This window comes from Bos indicus x Bos taurus, chromosome 17 (assembly GCF_003369695.1).
Source record: "Bos indicus x Bos taurus breed Angus x Brahman F1 hybrid chromosome 17, Bos_hybrid_MaternalHap_v2.0, whole genome shotgun sequence".
NCBI lineage: Eukaryota > Metazoa > Chordata > Mammalia > Artiodactyla > Bovidae > Bos > Bos indicus x Bos taurus.
The window spans coordinates 66,515,193-66,531,382 of record NC_040092.1 but is presented as its reverse complement, the minus strand read 5'-3'; the positions used below and the strand labels follow the sequence as shown (position 1 = coordinate 66,531,382).

General features: G+C 50.1%; 1 protein-coding gene across 5 annotated transcripts in view; it reads right to left on the bottom strand.

The window, feature by feature from the left end:
* FAM160A1 (family with sequence similarity 160 member A1) overlaps positions 1-16,190 on the bottom strand; it is a 307,897-nt gene that overhangs the window by 3,161 nt on the left and 288,546 nt on the right. For all 5 annotated transcript variants that reach the window (XM_027513440.1, XM_027513441.1, XM_027513442.1 and 2 more), the window contains 3 exons: positions 13,671-14,804; positions 3,813-3,991; positions 3,238-3,376 (listed from right to left, as the gene is read on the bottom strand). In XM_027513440.1, coding sequence (XP_027369241.1) covers positions 3,238-3,376; positions 3,813-3,991; positions 13,671-14,804 — 1,452 coding nt within the window. The remainder of the gene's footprint in view (positions 1-3,237; positions 3,377-3,812; positions 3,992-13,670; positions 14,805-16,190) is intronic.

Sequence of the window (16,190 nt, the reverse complement as noted above, 5' to 3'; positions counted from 1 at the left end):
TCTTTCTCTTTCAAATTTACTCTTTCCCCACAAAGGGCTTTTGTGGATCATTTATCTAGCTTGATCCATGAATTTTAAAAGTGTCATCGCTAAGCCTCATTTACCCAGCTTCAACCCAAGAATTAACACTGTCTTCACTGATGAAGATGGGGGCATGCCCAGTGAGGGAGGCAGAAGCCCAGCAGAAGTCCTGGCAGTGGTTCTGTCCAGCAGCATAGAGAACTCATGGTTCTTTCCTTGAGTCAAACTCAACTCAAAAACAAGGAGACTCAAGTTATGGTCCCTACCTGGCAACCAGCTAGTCACATAATGGCTCGGTTTCCTTTTCCGTAAAATGGAAATAATACCTACCTGACCCCTCCAGGACTAGCAGTCAGTGAAAGGACTCTATACGTAAATAACAAAAAATACCACCTTTGTGGTTTGGAATTTGTATTTGAGGGAAACATGAAATGCCTGGCAAGTGGCTGGGGCTCACAGACCACGAGGCTCGAGAGTGACACTGTTTCAGCACAGAAGTCCACCCGGACTGATCGAAGCGTTAGTGAGGAGGCTGGTTTCACCTGGGCCTGCGTGATGGGGCAGCTCAGGCTGCAGGTCCATGAACCATACACCCCTTGGAAAAGGGCCCAGTGTGCAGGCACAGCACCCAGAGGAGAAGTAGGAAGGGAAGGAAGTATAAATGCCAGAACCGGGAGTGGCTTCCTAAACTGTTGCCCTGGGTCTGAAAGGCCACAGCAAACGGTTGTCAGGATACTGCTGGAAGACTGGAGAAGTTAGAGAAGTGAGTTACCCTGCACCTCCGCAATGGCGTCAGACAAGGAGCACAGACGCTAGACTCCCCAGTATGCGCCTCTCACGGGATTCTGATCGCTCGCTGTTCTGCGGCCCTGTGAGAACCAGGCTCCCAGGCCCATCTCATCTATAAGCAATCATATCACACACGAGTCAGTTTGTACAAGGGACAGAGACCTTGGTCATTCTGTGAGTTGAAAGATTTTTAAAGTTGAAGGGAGCTGTCACTTTGCAAACCTGAAAGAGGTTAATTAGGAGGTTAATCTGAAAAATTCCATCAAAGGGGAGTCTTCTATCCCAAGAGACGCTTCCCACAAGTCAACGTCCCCTGAGAGTCACAGGCCTTAGAAATCATCCGCCACAGCTGCCTAACTGATCACCTTATGAGGCGGAAACAAGAGCCCCTGGGCACATATCCAGCAGCCACCGCCGTCACACAGTCTGAAGCCAGGACGGAGCACAGGGTTTCAGGGACCCCTCCACCCCAAGCCCACCACCGTCACCAGGATTGTGTGGGTCCAGGAGGCCAGTCAGGGCATGAGCCCTCAGGCTCTCTGAACCAGGCACCTGGCCGACCTCTCTGGGCCAATACCTTCAGCCTCCTTCTATGAAAACGAGCTAACAGTACCCTGCATGTCCACTGCACACTGCTGTCTGAAAAGGAAAACTGTCTATGAAGGCACCTTGCAAACTGCAAAGTACAAATAAAGACCAAGCCCAGAGCGCAGCATAAGACTTGAGTTGCCTTCTGTCTGGAGGCTGCACATGGCCATGATCCCGCGTCCCATGATCATCCCATCCGGGGGGTCGGGGGGTCTGCTCCACTCCTGCAGCTGGGCTGACCCAGTGGCTTGGCCGACAGAATGCAGCAGAATCAACCAGTTAGGTGGGGGGGTCCCCATCTGGGGCCTCAAGAGACTGCACCTTCTGCTCCTGCTACCCGACACCCATGAAGCTGCCAAGTCAGGGCAAACCCACTGGATGATGAGTAACACAGACCCTCATCACCCCATCACCCCAGCCAGCAGCCACCGGTGTGAGCCAGGCCATCCCAGATGCCCAGCCACGCTGAGCAAGTGCTGCCAGCATCAGCCATGCTCGCCCAGAGCAGCAGATCAACCTGGCAACCACACAGACTCATGAGTGTGTGGGATCACTGTATCTGGAGTCTTTTGTGGTGGTTTATTACGCACAAAAGCTAACTGGCACACCACTCCCGCAGGGTGAGTCACGGCAGCATGCCCCCCACCAGGAGGGACAAGCCAACAGGCTGACTGGCACGAGGCTAGCAGAGGGCGCAGGGAACCTGCAGCCCACTTTCCCACAGACGGGGGGCTCCCCTCCATCCAAGACTGGCCACCTGCTCTTCTCCACGGCCTGTGCTTGAAGCCTCCCCCTCACTTCACCAGGGGCACAGGGCTCCCTTTCTCTCAGAGTCTGTCTTGCAGTGTTCTAATCACCTTTCACACCCTGAATTCTGCAGTCAGAAAGACCTCGAGAGACAGACAAACCTTCACTTGAGAGTCGAGGCCTAAGTCCCGTGAAGACAAGTAACCAAGAACAGACAGCTACACGGTGGCCAGGGCGTGCCGTCAGAGGGCCGGGCCTTCCCAGCTTCCCTCAGTGGTGTAACACTGCTCTAAATTACATTCCTGCTTCTCACTCCACATCTTGTTTCCCATCACTTGCTTTAGCCCGGACCGACAGCCCTGCTCTCTGTTGTCCACCAGCCACAGAGAAGCCTGACTTGTCTCAAGGGAGATGAACATAAGCCAGCTCAGTAAGAGAGACAGCTGTTGTCAAATCTGTGTGACCAGAGCTTAATCAAGGCTGGGCAGCCCTTTCCCCAGGCCCTGTGGCCAGTCCTCGGGTTCCTGTGCCACCTGATCGGCCAGCCCTCCAGAGCCCATGGAAAGGCATCTTGGAAGGTTTAAGGTGCACATAAACTTTACTTCTCTTGCTCCAGATGAACGGCTTTCACCTTCTGGAGCCCAGATGAACGGCTTTCACCTTCTGGAGCCCTGAAGCACATTTATTTGGGGCTCAAAAGTCTCTGAAAACACAATAAATAAAATGGATGCCCTCCTTGGGGTAGCACCAACCAAACAATATGCACATAAGGCTTCTTTCTGGCCCACAGGTGCCAAGTCATTCATTCTAGAAACAGCTCCCACATCAGTCCTGCCCTGAACTACCCTACGTTAGGAAAACAAATGCCTTGCTAGAGCCTCCAAAGTGGGACCAGGCTGCGTATGGGTGGAGCAGACCTTCCTTTTGGTGTAAGGACACTCAGGGTGAAAAGGGAAATATTTTCTGAGATTTTTTTTTTTCTTTTGAGATGCTTTTAGCATCCAGGAGCTGCTGCAGCACCCAGGACCCCAAGTCGGGAAGCTGGGGGAACAGGAGCCGCTGACAGGGAGGGACAGGGGAGGACCCGCTGACCTTTGGTGGGTGTCTCGGTGCTCGGATCGGAGAGGTCCACGCGGAAGAGCAGGTATTGCTGGGCCTGTATGAGGAGGCCAGGGAAGTCTCTCTCCACAGAGGCGAACTGTTCAATCTTATTCTTCACAGACGCAAGGACCTGTCAAAACCAGCACTAATGACTCTAATACTTCAGCACGGAGTTCTGCTCTGAGTTACCAGGACATCTGTCAGGCACAGCCCCCACTGCAGGAACGACAGGGTTTTAACTGCCTGGGTGTTCTGGGGGGAGTGGTGCTCTCAAAACATCAAATCAAACAAGCTTCGGATCTTCAGTTTGTCTAGAATGATCCACACAACCAGCGTGAAAGTACTGGGCTGGAGAGCAAATGAGAACAGGGGAGAGGGGCGGGACCGGGGGCCAGGGGCGGGGCCGGGCCCTTGCATCTGCCACGCCTCCGCAGCAGGTGTGCGCAGGCGCACAGGGCAAGGCGGGGCGGGGGGCAGGGCGGGGGGCGGGGCCTGTGCATCAGCCGGGCCTCCCCAGCAGGTGTGGGCAGGGCAGGGGCAAGGCGGTACCTGGGGCCGGGCGGTACCTGGTACAGGGAGCGCACGCTGGGCTGGAAGACCATGTTGGTGTTGAGCAGGAAGGAGCGCAGGAGGGGCTGCGGGTAGCTGGCCAGCTGTGTGATGATGCCAATGAGCAGCAAGTTCACGTGCAGCGAGTTCTCCAGCATGTTCTCCAGCTTGGATAAGACGACGCTGATGAACGGGCCTGTGGAAGGACACGAGGCTCAGGGCCGGCTGGGCACAGGGGCAGTCTCTCCTGAAAACCAAGGAGTCAGGGGGACCACCGCGGGGCCACTGGGGGCAAATCAAGTTCAGACAAGTGCGGCTGAGGTGACCACGTCGCCTGGTACCTCAAAAGCAAACCACAAGACATACCAACCGCCACAAAAACAAAGCAGAAACCCGTGCTTTGGGAGCTAGTATTTTGACTCTGTGAGCAGTTTTAATACTTTGAAAATTATCATGGACCTTAGAAAAAATGACCAGTGATTTAATTTTTAAAACCAAAATGTACTTTTCATACTATTTCTGTATCTCTTGGGGCTGCCAGTGCTTTAAAACATGGCACTCTTCATTCCCTAATGGTGCAGGCTATAGCCAACAGTGCCAAGACTGTAGCCCGCCAGGCTCCTCTGTCCATGGAATTCTCCAGGCAAGAACTGGAGTGGGTTGCCATTCCCTTTGCAGCGGATCTTCCCCACCCAGGGATCCAACCCATTTCTCCTGTGTCTCCTGCACTGCAGGCAGATTCTTCACCCACTGAGCCATCAGAGAACCCCTCATGCTATATAGGCTGTCATGCAAACATTCAGTCAGTTCAGTTCAGTTCAGTCGCTCAGTCGTGTCCGACTCTTTGCGACCCCAAGAATCGCAGCACGCCAGGCCTCCCTGTCCATCACCAACTCCCGGAGTTCACTCAGACTCACGTCCATCAAGTCAGTGACGCCATCCTGCCATCTCATCCTCTGTCGTCCCCTTCTCCTCCTGCCCCCAATCCCTCCCAGCATCAGAGTCTTTTCCAATGAGTCAACTCTTCGCATGAGGTGGCCAAAGTACTGGAGTTTCAGCTTTAGCATCATTCTTCCAAAGAAATCCCAGGGCTGATCTCCTTCAGAATGGACTGGTTGGATCTCCTTGCAGTCCAAGGGACTCTCAAGAGTCTTCTCCAACATCACAGTTCAAAAGCATCAATTCTTCAGCGCTCAGCTTTCTTCACAGTCCAACTCTCATATCCATACATGACCACTGGAAAAACCATAGCCTTGACTAGACGAACCTTTGTTGGCAAAGTAATGTCTCTGCTTTTCAATATGCAAACATTAGCAGCCATCAAAAGTTTAAGTAACAAAGTCTTCCTGCTGTTAAAGAATAGCAAACACCTACAAACTATGTTTGCCAACAGCAGCATGGGGGGGGGGGGGGGCGGGGGCTGTCCATCCCCCACAAGCACCAGAGAAAAACTCTTGCCAATATCACTATATGGAAGAACCGATGGAAAAGACTGTACTCCCAAAGCAGAGGGCCCATGTTCTATCCCTGATCAGGGAACTAGATCCCTCCTACCATAATAAAGACCCAGCGCAGCCAAATAAATATTTAAAAAAAAAAAAAAGAAGATGAGAGGTGAAGGAGGCCTTGGCTATAATTTTAGACCCACAACTTTAAGTTGTGGAGGGGAGGGACTCAGTGCTCAGTTTGGAGAACTGGAGTCTGGTGTATCCAAGTTTCCTTAAACAAGAAATTCCCTAAGACCATAAAAGCAGTTCATTAAAAAAAAAAAATAGACAAAAAGAAGCTTCAACTAACTTGGGTCACTAGAAAAATAATATGATTTCCATTTGAGTTGACTGAAGACAAGGAAAATTCCAGAAAATAAATCTGGCATTAATAAAATTACTTGAAGATATTTTCCGTTTTCACCAAAAAAGTGGTCCATTAAGCAAAATCAATGAGAATTTTCTGTTTCCCCCAGTGGAGCTATTGATGATGCCTCTAAACCATGGCATGTTTTTGATAAAAGCACATAACCCCTGATGAATAAACATGCCTTGTGAAGATTTCACCAACATTAATTTGGGTTTAACAAATACTCCATCACAAGGTGCTTCGTTCACAAGCCTTGGCAGTGGGAGCGGGTAAACCTTTCTAAGAAGGCAGACGCTGTCTGTGAAAAAGTACTCGCAATTGTAGGTTCTGCCACTACAAACACAGATGCTGTCTCTAAGGCACCTTAGAGCCCAGGAGAGACATCTTGCATCTGGGTGTCAAGACTGGCCCCAACTTCCCCTTCCCTGGGAGGGGGCAGAGCTCCTGAGTCACTTTTCATGGCACAGGGAGGTCAATGAATTCTTCGAATAGAGAGCTCCTGCTTACAAAACAAAGCTGGGAGAGATTGCCAAACACATTCAGAAACTCTGGATTGCAATACCACTATGACAGCATCTTGATGGGGTTCCACCAAGAACCCCCAAAATGTCACCAGCAGCTCTACTTAATTCTAGTCTTCCAGACACATCTGCCAGGGGAAGGCTGCTGTCCTCACTCCCCAACCCCGATGTGGGCTCATGCCCACCCTGGCCCCGCTCCCCTGCAGTCCCTGGGACTCAGCATCTGTTTCCTTCCAGAGGAACAGAGACAGGTGGCTCAGATGACACTTGGGTGGGAAGAGTCTCCTTAAAACGTATCTCCTTGGACTTCCCTGGTGGTACAGTCAATAGGAATCCACATGCCATGAATAAACGTGCCTTATGAAGATTTCACTAACGTTAATACAGTTTAACAAGACATACTTCATCACAAGATACTTCATTCAGAAGCCTTGGTAGCGGAGAGGGTAAACCCAAGGGACACGCGTTTGAGCCTTGGTCCGGGAAGATCCTCCATGCTCTAGGGCAGCTGAGCCTGTGCACCACAGCTCCTGAGCCTGTGCTCTAGAGCTCCGGAACCACGATACAGGCTTCCACTACTGGAGCCCGCGTGCCTAGAGCCCATGCTGCAAAGCAAGAGAAGACACCGCAATGAGAAGTCTCTGCACCACAACGAAGAGGAGGCCCTGCTCACTGCAATGAGAGAAAGCCTGCGCAGCAACAGAGACCCAGTGCAGCCAAAATAATTAAAAAACATCTCCTTAACGAGCGCCCTCAACCTCCCGGCCATCCTACAAACACAAAAGCCGCATGGCCCAGCACTCCTGTCAGGGAGGAACCCCAGCCTGCGCCACGCCTGGGAGAGTCCGTCATCACTGTCTCACTTCAACAACAGAGCATCAGGCCAAGGTCAGCAGACTGTCATTATAATCCACTAACCCCATCAACTACAGCTTCTTAGGCATGTGCAATAAGAAACATATATTAAACCCTTTCAAGTTCCTGTTTTATTCAAGTTCCTGTTTGATTCTAGCACTTTCAAAAAACCTCCTGAGTGAAATGCAGGAAGAAGGGGAAACAGGCAAGCAGCTGAAAATGAGAAAACTCGGTTACAGTTCAGAAAGCCACTGGGAATGTGGGAATGAGCCACTGCGGGAATGAGGGTTGTATTTTTTCCCCTTCCAGAAGACAGATAAACTTCACACCCATAACATACTGAATTTTCAGAACAACGAATGATATGCCATCCCCTTCTCTCCCCTCAGGCCCTCTTCCCCTGCTTCAGTGACCCCCGCCCTGACCGGTGCTTCCTAACTCCAAGAGCCGCCACCATCATTCTGAGCCTCAGCTCCGCCGACTCCCCCTGGGAACCACCTCCCGAACGCAGACCGTCACCTCCACCTCCCCTGCCTGAGGTCGGTCTCCTCACTTGTCTGGGGTTCAGCAACAGTTTTTCTATTTTAATAAAGATTAAAATGATTTAAAATTTTTCTTCTTCTAAGAGTACAGGTGTATAAAATAAAGAATAGGCCCCCTGCCAGAGGCAACTCCTGTTAACAGATCCAAGTGCATTCTTCCAGCAATGTTTCATGTATATAATAAACTATAATAACTGAGTTATCATTAAAAACATGAATCACTTATTATGTGCCAGGCAGTGTTGTAAGCACTTTTCATGTATTGACTTACTTAAATATTCACAACAACCCTACAAAGTGTGTTTATGGTTGAGTTGGCCAAAAAAGTTCACCTGGGTTTTTCCATAAGATGTGACCCAATTGAACTTTTTGGCCAACCCAACAGTTATCCCCAGGCTGCAGTCCATGGGTCGCAAGACTTGGATACAACTTAGCAGCTAAACCACCACCACCAAAGACGATGCAGAATGTCACGTGCACAGTGAGTAAACGGGGTCACGATTTTCATTCAGGCCATCTGTTTCCAGCGTCGATACTCTTAACCAACACACGGTCCTGCTTCCCAGGGCGAGAGTGTGTGTGTGTGTGTGTGTGTGTCTGTGTGTGTGTGTGTGTCTGTGTGTGTGTGTGTGTCTGTGTGTGTGTCTACCTCCTGGTGCTTTTTTAAAACAAATGATAAAATGACAGTACTGTCCACACACTGTTCAGCCTCTCGTATTTTGCGCTGCAGCGTCTCCCCCAGAGACTATGCCGTATCACCATGCACAGAGCCATCCTGTTCATTCACAAGACATCCGGTTGCCAGGGGTGTGACATGAGCAAAACAGTCCCCTACTGGTGGACGCTTGGATGACTTCTATGTAACGCTGCAATGAGCATCTCTGTGTACGCACCTCGGCCCATCGTGTGACCACAGCTGTGAAAATGCTTCTGGAAACACTATTACTCCTGCATTCTGAACCCAGATACAATGACAAGTCTCTTAGTTGGATCTTCCTGGCACCAGCCTCTCCTCACTCCAGTGCTCTCTCCACAGTCTTCAACTCTGGCCTTTCCAAACAGGAATCTGATCACATCACTCACCCACTCTGACGGGGAATCTTCAGGGCCTGGAGCACAAGCCCGCACTCCTCAGCGTGGCCTGAGGGCTCCCTGAGTCAGTGTACACCAGTCCTGTGGCTTCCTCTCTACTCCCAAGATCCAGGCCTTGTCCCCCGTCGTGTGGCGGCAGGCTCCTTTTGTTCACCTGCTGTTTCCCCTGCCTGACTGTCGTTCTCAGCTGCTTGTACCCAGAAGCTTCTCTCCTCTATGGCCCCGCTCTGTGGAGCCTTTCCCACTCCCCGCACTGGGCCTCCACAGGATCTGGGTACTATGACGAATAATACATTTCTCACGAAGAGCATACAGTTCTTGGCTGATGTCCCCTCTGAAAGTCTACAAATCCCTTCATTTCTGAGTCCTTAGCACTACAAGATTGCTGAATGCACAAATAAATAAAATAAATTAGATAAATGAAATGGAATGCTTTGATTTAGCTGAGTAGTAAGTTCATTTCTGCAGAAATTAGGATTCCATGGAGAGTGCATGGTAAGTCACTTCAGTCATGTCCGACTTTTTATGACCCCATGGACTGTAGCTCTCCAGTCTCCTCTGCCCATGGGATTCTCCCGGCAAGAATACTGGAGTGAGTTGCCATTTCCTCCAGGAGATCTTCCCAACGCAGGGGTTGAACCCCTATCAGCTGCGGCTCCGTATTGCAGGCAGATTCTTTACCACTGAGCCACCAGGGAAGCCCTCCATGGAGAGAGGGAAGTTAAACCAAATGTTGCGGAACAAACTCAGAAGTTTGGACATGACAAAGTTCACATACATGGAGAGAGGAAAGAAGCTGTACAAGGTTCAAAGGAGGAAACAGGCGAGGTTTTAGTTAAAATTACCTATATGTATCCAAATCTCAGATTATGGTTTGTTGGTTTTCAGGTGTACCATATTCAAAATATTGATGTTACTTAATATGTGATTTATTAGATTTTTTTTTGGTCCTAAGCTAACTATGTGGATCACAACAAACTGTGGAAAATTCTGAAAGAGATAGGACTACCAGACCACCTCACCTGCCTCCTGAGAAACCTATATGCAGCTCAAAAAGCAACAGTTAGAACCGGACGTGGAACAATGGACTGGTTCAAAATTGAGAAAGGAGGATGTCAAGGCTGTATAGTGTCACCCTGCTTGTTTAACTTCCATGCAGAGTACAACATGTGAAATGTCAGGCCCAATGAAGCACAAGTTGGAATCAAGATTATCGGGAGAAAGAAATATCAATAATCAGGTACGCAGATGATACCACCCTTAGGGCAGAAAGCAAAGAGGAATTAAAAAGCCTCTTGATGAAAGTGAAAGAGGAGAGTGAAAAAGCTGGCTTAAAACTCAACATCCAGAAAACTAAGATTGTGGCATCCGGTCCCATCACTTCATGGGAAATAGATGGAGAAACAACGGCAACAGTGACAGACTTTATTTTCTTGGCTCCAAAACCACTGCACTGAGTGACTACAGCCATGAAATCAAGACGCTTGCTCCTTGGGAGAAAAGCTATGACGCCCTAGATAGTATGTTAAAAAGCAGAGACACTACTTTACCGACAAAGGTCCATCTAGTCAAAGCTATGGTTTTTCCAGTAGTCATGTATGGATGTGAAAGTTGGACCATAAAGAAGGCTGAGCACTGAAGAATTGATGCTTTCTAACTATGGTGCTGGAAGAGACTCTTGAGACTGCAAGGAGATCCAACCAGTCCATCCTAAAGGAAATCAGTCCTGAGTATTCACTGGAAGGACTGATGCTGAAGCTGAAACTCCCATACTTTGGCCACCTGATTCGAAGAGCCCACTCACTGGAAAAGACCCTGATGCTGGGAAAGATTGAAGGCAGGAGGAGAAGGGGATGACAGAGGACGAGATGGTTGGCTGGCATCACTGACTTACTGGACATGAGTTTGAGTAAGCTCCAGGAGATGGGGAAGGACAGGGGAGCCTGGTGTGTTACAATCCATGGGGTCGCAAAGAGTTGGACAAGACTCAGGGACAGAACAACAATACTTTGTTTCTTCAATTTACTTAGAGCCCAGGGACAAAGCTCCTTTGTCAGAAGACTAGTATTCTAAAGAGCAATCTTCACTAGCAGTGGGTAGTCCTGCTGTCCTGGAGAACATAGCAGGCAAATTGGAAGTCCTGCTGAATGAGAGCAGACGGGGTACCCGGAGGGCAGAGCTGATGTTAGCTCTGTCCTTCCTCCCAGCAAAATCCGCCTCACCCTCAGTGGGCCAGGGCCCTCATGCTCCCCACCCTCCCTTATCAACTGGGAAAAGCCAGATTACCTAATCCTTTTTACTTATGATTGACTGATTGAGTTTTAATTAAAACCCATTTACACTGAAATGTTATCTCAGCTAGAACTTCAAGCCTTTTAATTGTGGAATTAAAAGCCCCCTCCCTGTTTAAACAAATTTTCAGCCATCAGTAAATAGATGAAGAAATGTTGGAGGAGGTGGAAGAGGGTGCTGAGATCATGGCAGCCAACCTGGTTGGACCCGAAGATTCTGTGACTTCATGTAATCTGGGTGATCCAAGCAGGTGGGAAGGGGGCGTGGTCCTTCCCCACCAAGCTGTCCCCTCCTGGCCGGGGAAGGACGAGCCTCAGCTGAGGCTGCTGGGGGCTGCCTGTGGCGACAGTAATGACACAGCCCACCCTCCACCCCCAGGATCACATTCAGTTGTCCCAGGGTTAGGACACCACGGCCACTTGGCTGAAAGTCCCAGAGTCAGGAGTCCCCAGAGGCCTGACTCCAAGGCCGGTCTGTCCCTCTGGGATGCTGGCTCCTTCAGAACCCTCTCCTCTAACTGAACACCTCTCAGGGGTCCCACCTCAGCTGCCCCCAGGCCTGAGGAACCTCCCTCTGTGCTGGTTCCCTCTGTGCCATGATTTCCAGATTCAGACTGTAAAAGCAGGACTCTGTGGGGCCTTCCCAGGACAGACCTCCCCCATGTCTCCTGCCTGCCTCTTATCTGCAGAGAAACTTAGCCAAAGAAAAAAATTAATCAGAAAACTGCAAAAGCAAAGGAAAATAGTCAAGCAAGACAAACTAATAATACTTTATCTGTTAAACAACATCAAGGACCTTTTGTTCCTCTTCAAAGGCTATAGACAATATTCTAAGCGAAGTCCTGTGAGCTGTTTTGCAGATGTTCTGCAGCTGTTTTTCAAACCCCCACAAGATACAAAAAAGTTAACCACATGATGACCAGACTCTGGCCATGACCTAAGCTGCCACAATTCTGAGAACTGGCCTCAAAGTAACAGGAACAAACCAACCTGGAACTGCAGATCAACTGCACTGCGAACAACCAGGACGATGCTGGTCAGACTGCTGCGGGACTAGGTCCAAGAAGCCTGTTAGAGCCGACGGCGCCTGTTCTGCCGGTAGTCCCCTCCCTCCACCTGTGCACACCCGAAGCTCCCCTGAAAAGCTCCTGCCCCCGATCAGCAGTGTGAAGGTGGCTTTTGGACATGAGTCCACCTTCTCCCCAGGTTGCCTGCCTCCTGAATAAAGCATCTTTCTTTTCCCACCAACACGTGTCTCTCAAGTATTAGTTTTCAACCAGTGAGCAGCCAAATCTGACTTTGGTAATAATTTTACTTGGCTAATAATTTAATAATAATAATTCTACCATAATTCCTTTCTTCAAGCCACTTACGTGATACCCCAGCCTAGCCCTTTGCCCGTTCCATGATCTCTACCCACTGCTAGGGGTGTATCACTGGAACACACCCATTCTTTTATTAGAGTGATGCGTTTATGTGGATCTACTCATGTTTGGATGAAGATTTTGTGATTAACTGAAATGAGTTCCCAGGCAAAGGCATGACTAACTCCAGTGGCCTGTGCTGCCTGTACACAGCCACACTGACTCAAGGGGCGTTCTGAGCACCTGCTGTATGCTCTGTCCACTGCTCAGGACCAGACACAGCACAGAGACCAAGCCAACAACTGTGCCCTCCTGAAGCACACAAGCCAGTGGAGGAAACCGGAACTGTTTTTTACAACAATTAACATACAATACATATTAAAAAAATGCTAAGGGGAAAAATAAATTAAGACTAGAGGAGAAGGGGATAACAGAGGATGAGATGGTTGGATGGCATCACTGACTCGATGGACATGAGTGTGAGCAAACTCCAGGAGATTGTGAAGGACAGTGAAGCCTGGCGTGCTGCAGGCCATGGGGTCGCAAAGAGTCAGGCACAACTTAGTGACTGAACACCAAAAAAGAAGAAATGAGGCTATTAAATAATGAGACTAGACTTCTTGTGTGGTTTAGTGAGTCCTATTGGGGAAGAATTAATGCTTTTGAAGTGTGGTGCTGGAGAAGACTCTTGAGAGTCCCTTGGACTGCAAGGAGATCCAACCAGTCCATCCTAAAGGAGATCAGTCCTAGATGTTCTTTTGAAGGAATGATGCTAAAGCTGAAACTCCAGTACTTTGGCCACCTCAAGTGAAGAGTTGACTCACTGGAAAAGACTCTAATACTGGGAGGGATTGGGGGCAGGAGGAGAAGGGGACGACAGAGGATGAGATGGCTGGATGGCATCACTGACTCGATGGACATGAGTCTGAGTGAACTCCGGGAGTTGGTGATGAACAGGGAGGCCTGGCGTGCTGCAATTCATGGGGTCACAAAGAGTCAGGGACAACTTAGTGACTGAACACCAAAAAAGAAGAAATGAGGCTACTAAATAATGAGACTAGACTTCTTGTGTGGTTTAGTGAGTCCTATTGACCTCTCAAGAGAAGTTACTCAATGGCAAAATATAATCTCTAATTTGCTTGGGGGGTGGGGGGCGGGGAAAAAGACAATCATTGCAAGATGATAAAAAAAGATAAAAATGAAACCACCCCTCCCTGCTCCTTACAAAAATCCTTCCACTCCTCTGGTAGGTAAACTGATGATGCTCCTTACCTGCACCTACCTCACTCCTCTGATGCAACATGTACAAGTACTTTCAAAAGCAGAAACCACAAAGCAATCTGAGGGCATCACCTGTGAACGGGGTGCTCTGCGTCCTTGCAGGACGGTGACTGGCAAAGCCGGTGTCATCTCGTGCTCCGAACGGGGATGGCGGGGTCTCTGCGGGGGGAGCCTCAGCTATGAAAGAGTCAAAGTCGTCGTCGTCCTCCTCCTCTGGGTCCTTCTTCCCCTCCTCCTCCTCTCCCCCTTGGCTCTCGTGTTTCTCCCCCTCTGGCTCCTTTGTGACCAGCAAGGCATCTGGTAAGGCGAGATCCTGCTCCATCAGGCCCTCAGTGCTGGAACCCAGCTCTTTAATGATCTGGTCGTACTGGGCCATGAAGTCTTCACCCTCGGGGACCACCGCTGTCGGCTGGGCACTGGGCTCCGCCTTGGGGCTGGGGGCTGCTGACTCGGGGGCTGCTTCTGGGGTGACCTCGGGCTCGTTGGCTCGTGCTGGGTCCCTGGACACACCGTGAAGCACGGCCGAATCGTCTCTGCCATTTTCCTCCTCCGACTCCGTCTCTGGCTCAGGGCCAGGCAGGGGGCCGTTGTTCAGGGGGGCACCCTGGACCTGGGTCTGGGCTGGGGGCCTCTCGGAGTGCTCCTGTGAACCATGCACGTCTTCAGCATCCTTCTCAGCACACAGCCTGTACACCATCACGTCGTCCTGGAAGTCAGACTCCTCGATGTAGGCCCCTTTGAAGAGCAGGATGGCATTCTTCTTCATCTCCTGGATGTGTTTGGGGGGGTCCACGGGGACCGGGGGGCTGGCGTTCTCGGCATCCTCATACGGCCCGGGGGAGCCCCCACCTGTCCCCGAGGAGATCCCGGTGTCGTAGCTGTCGTCCCACTCCAGCTCCGTGTGGCTCTTCTCCTTCCCGGGAGCCAGCAGGGGCGTGGGCGTCCCGGGGACCTGCTGCGGCAGCTGGAGCACAGGGGAGGTGGCGCCCGGGGCCCTCTCCTCCGGCGGGCCCAGGCAGCATGCCTCGGGGTTGGGGGAGTCTCCGTCGTACAGGGCAGACCACACACGGCAGTCCTGCATGCAGCGGAGGATGTTGGAGTGGGCCTCCCAGAGGTACTGCAGGTAGCTGATGTCCAGGGCTTTGCCATACTCCACGATGCAGGCCGACGGCGGGAAGGCCTCGGGGAGCGGCTGCTCTGCGGGCCCTGCCCCGGGAGACACACGAGTCAGAACGGGTGCGGCCCTGCGGGGCCCTGTCCCCCCGGCCACTGTGGTTCTAAAGATTTCTGACCATGATTCTCAAAGAACAAAAAACGGTTACAGTTTTAGGAAGAAAAAATAAAACCAGAAACTCTACCCTCATAGAGGATACAAAACCAACCTGGCCATCACCAGCGGAAGTCTGTTACTGGGTGTCAGCCTTCAGAGAAATGTGAGCAACCTCTCAAGCTGTCGGGAGGATTAAGTGAAGTAATGTTTCCAATATGGCACCTGCCATAGAGCAGGTAATAATTAAAAAGATTTTCCTTTGACTCTAAAGTAGAAAGCCTATATAATCCGTGAACTTGGAAAACAGATTTTCTCTAGAAAACCCTGGGTTTTTTGAAAAGCCTGTTAATTCATTCTGCCATCCTGAGAATTACTGGGAGTTTTATGTTCCAAGTAGTGTCTTGTGATAAATTTTTATATTCACTACCAAAATAGCCCCTTTAACCTGAGAATGATACACTGACTGCCTTTGATGTTAAAAGCTCTCAACCATGTAACTTAAATAGCTATGCAAATATCTGCATTGAAGTTTACATTTCCTTTAGGAAAAAAATGGACTAAGACAAGGGCAAACACAAATTCTACTGTTTCTTTAAGAATCTACCAGCCGGCAGGCGCTTTATTGGTGCTATCGAATTTAATCCTCACAGGCCTATGTGGAGACACTGTTTTCTCCATTTACAGATGAAGAAACTGAGGCTCAGAGACAAAGATCACCTGAGAGCCAGTGGCAGAGCCACAGGTCAGGCCACAATCCTACTCCCCACCTCCCCAAGTCAAGGTCATCTCACGTCAACCTCTCTCCTTACTTCGTTCCAGCCTCTTCATTATCTAAAATAAGGGCTAACTCTACCTTAGCTATAGCTGACTCCAACCCCCAGCCCCATGCTGTTTAAAAAGACATGTGAATATAACACATCTCATACTTGTACACTGAGGATGCTGCTAGAAAGCCTAGTGAAAACTGAGGTCTGGGGACACTGACGGGGTGAGAGCTGGGCACGTCAGTGAATACTTATTACAGCTGTAAGAAGCAGAAAAGGACCCCTAGCTAGTCAGTCATAAAAGAAACGGGACTCGCTGCCGCACTCCCTGTCTACCGAGAGAGACACACATCCAGGGCGAGATGGAATCTGGTATCCTTTGGTTTATAAAGATTATCACTAGAGAGGGCTGCCTGGCAGGCTGGGACCCGGGACCCCATGCTTCAGTGCTTACACCTGGACATGCATCTCCTCCTCCCCTCCAGCAACAGAATACAAAGACGCTATAAGGAACTAAAAATAACTTCATGCATGCACAGATGGGGCAAATTATGAAAA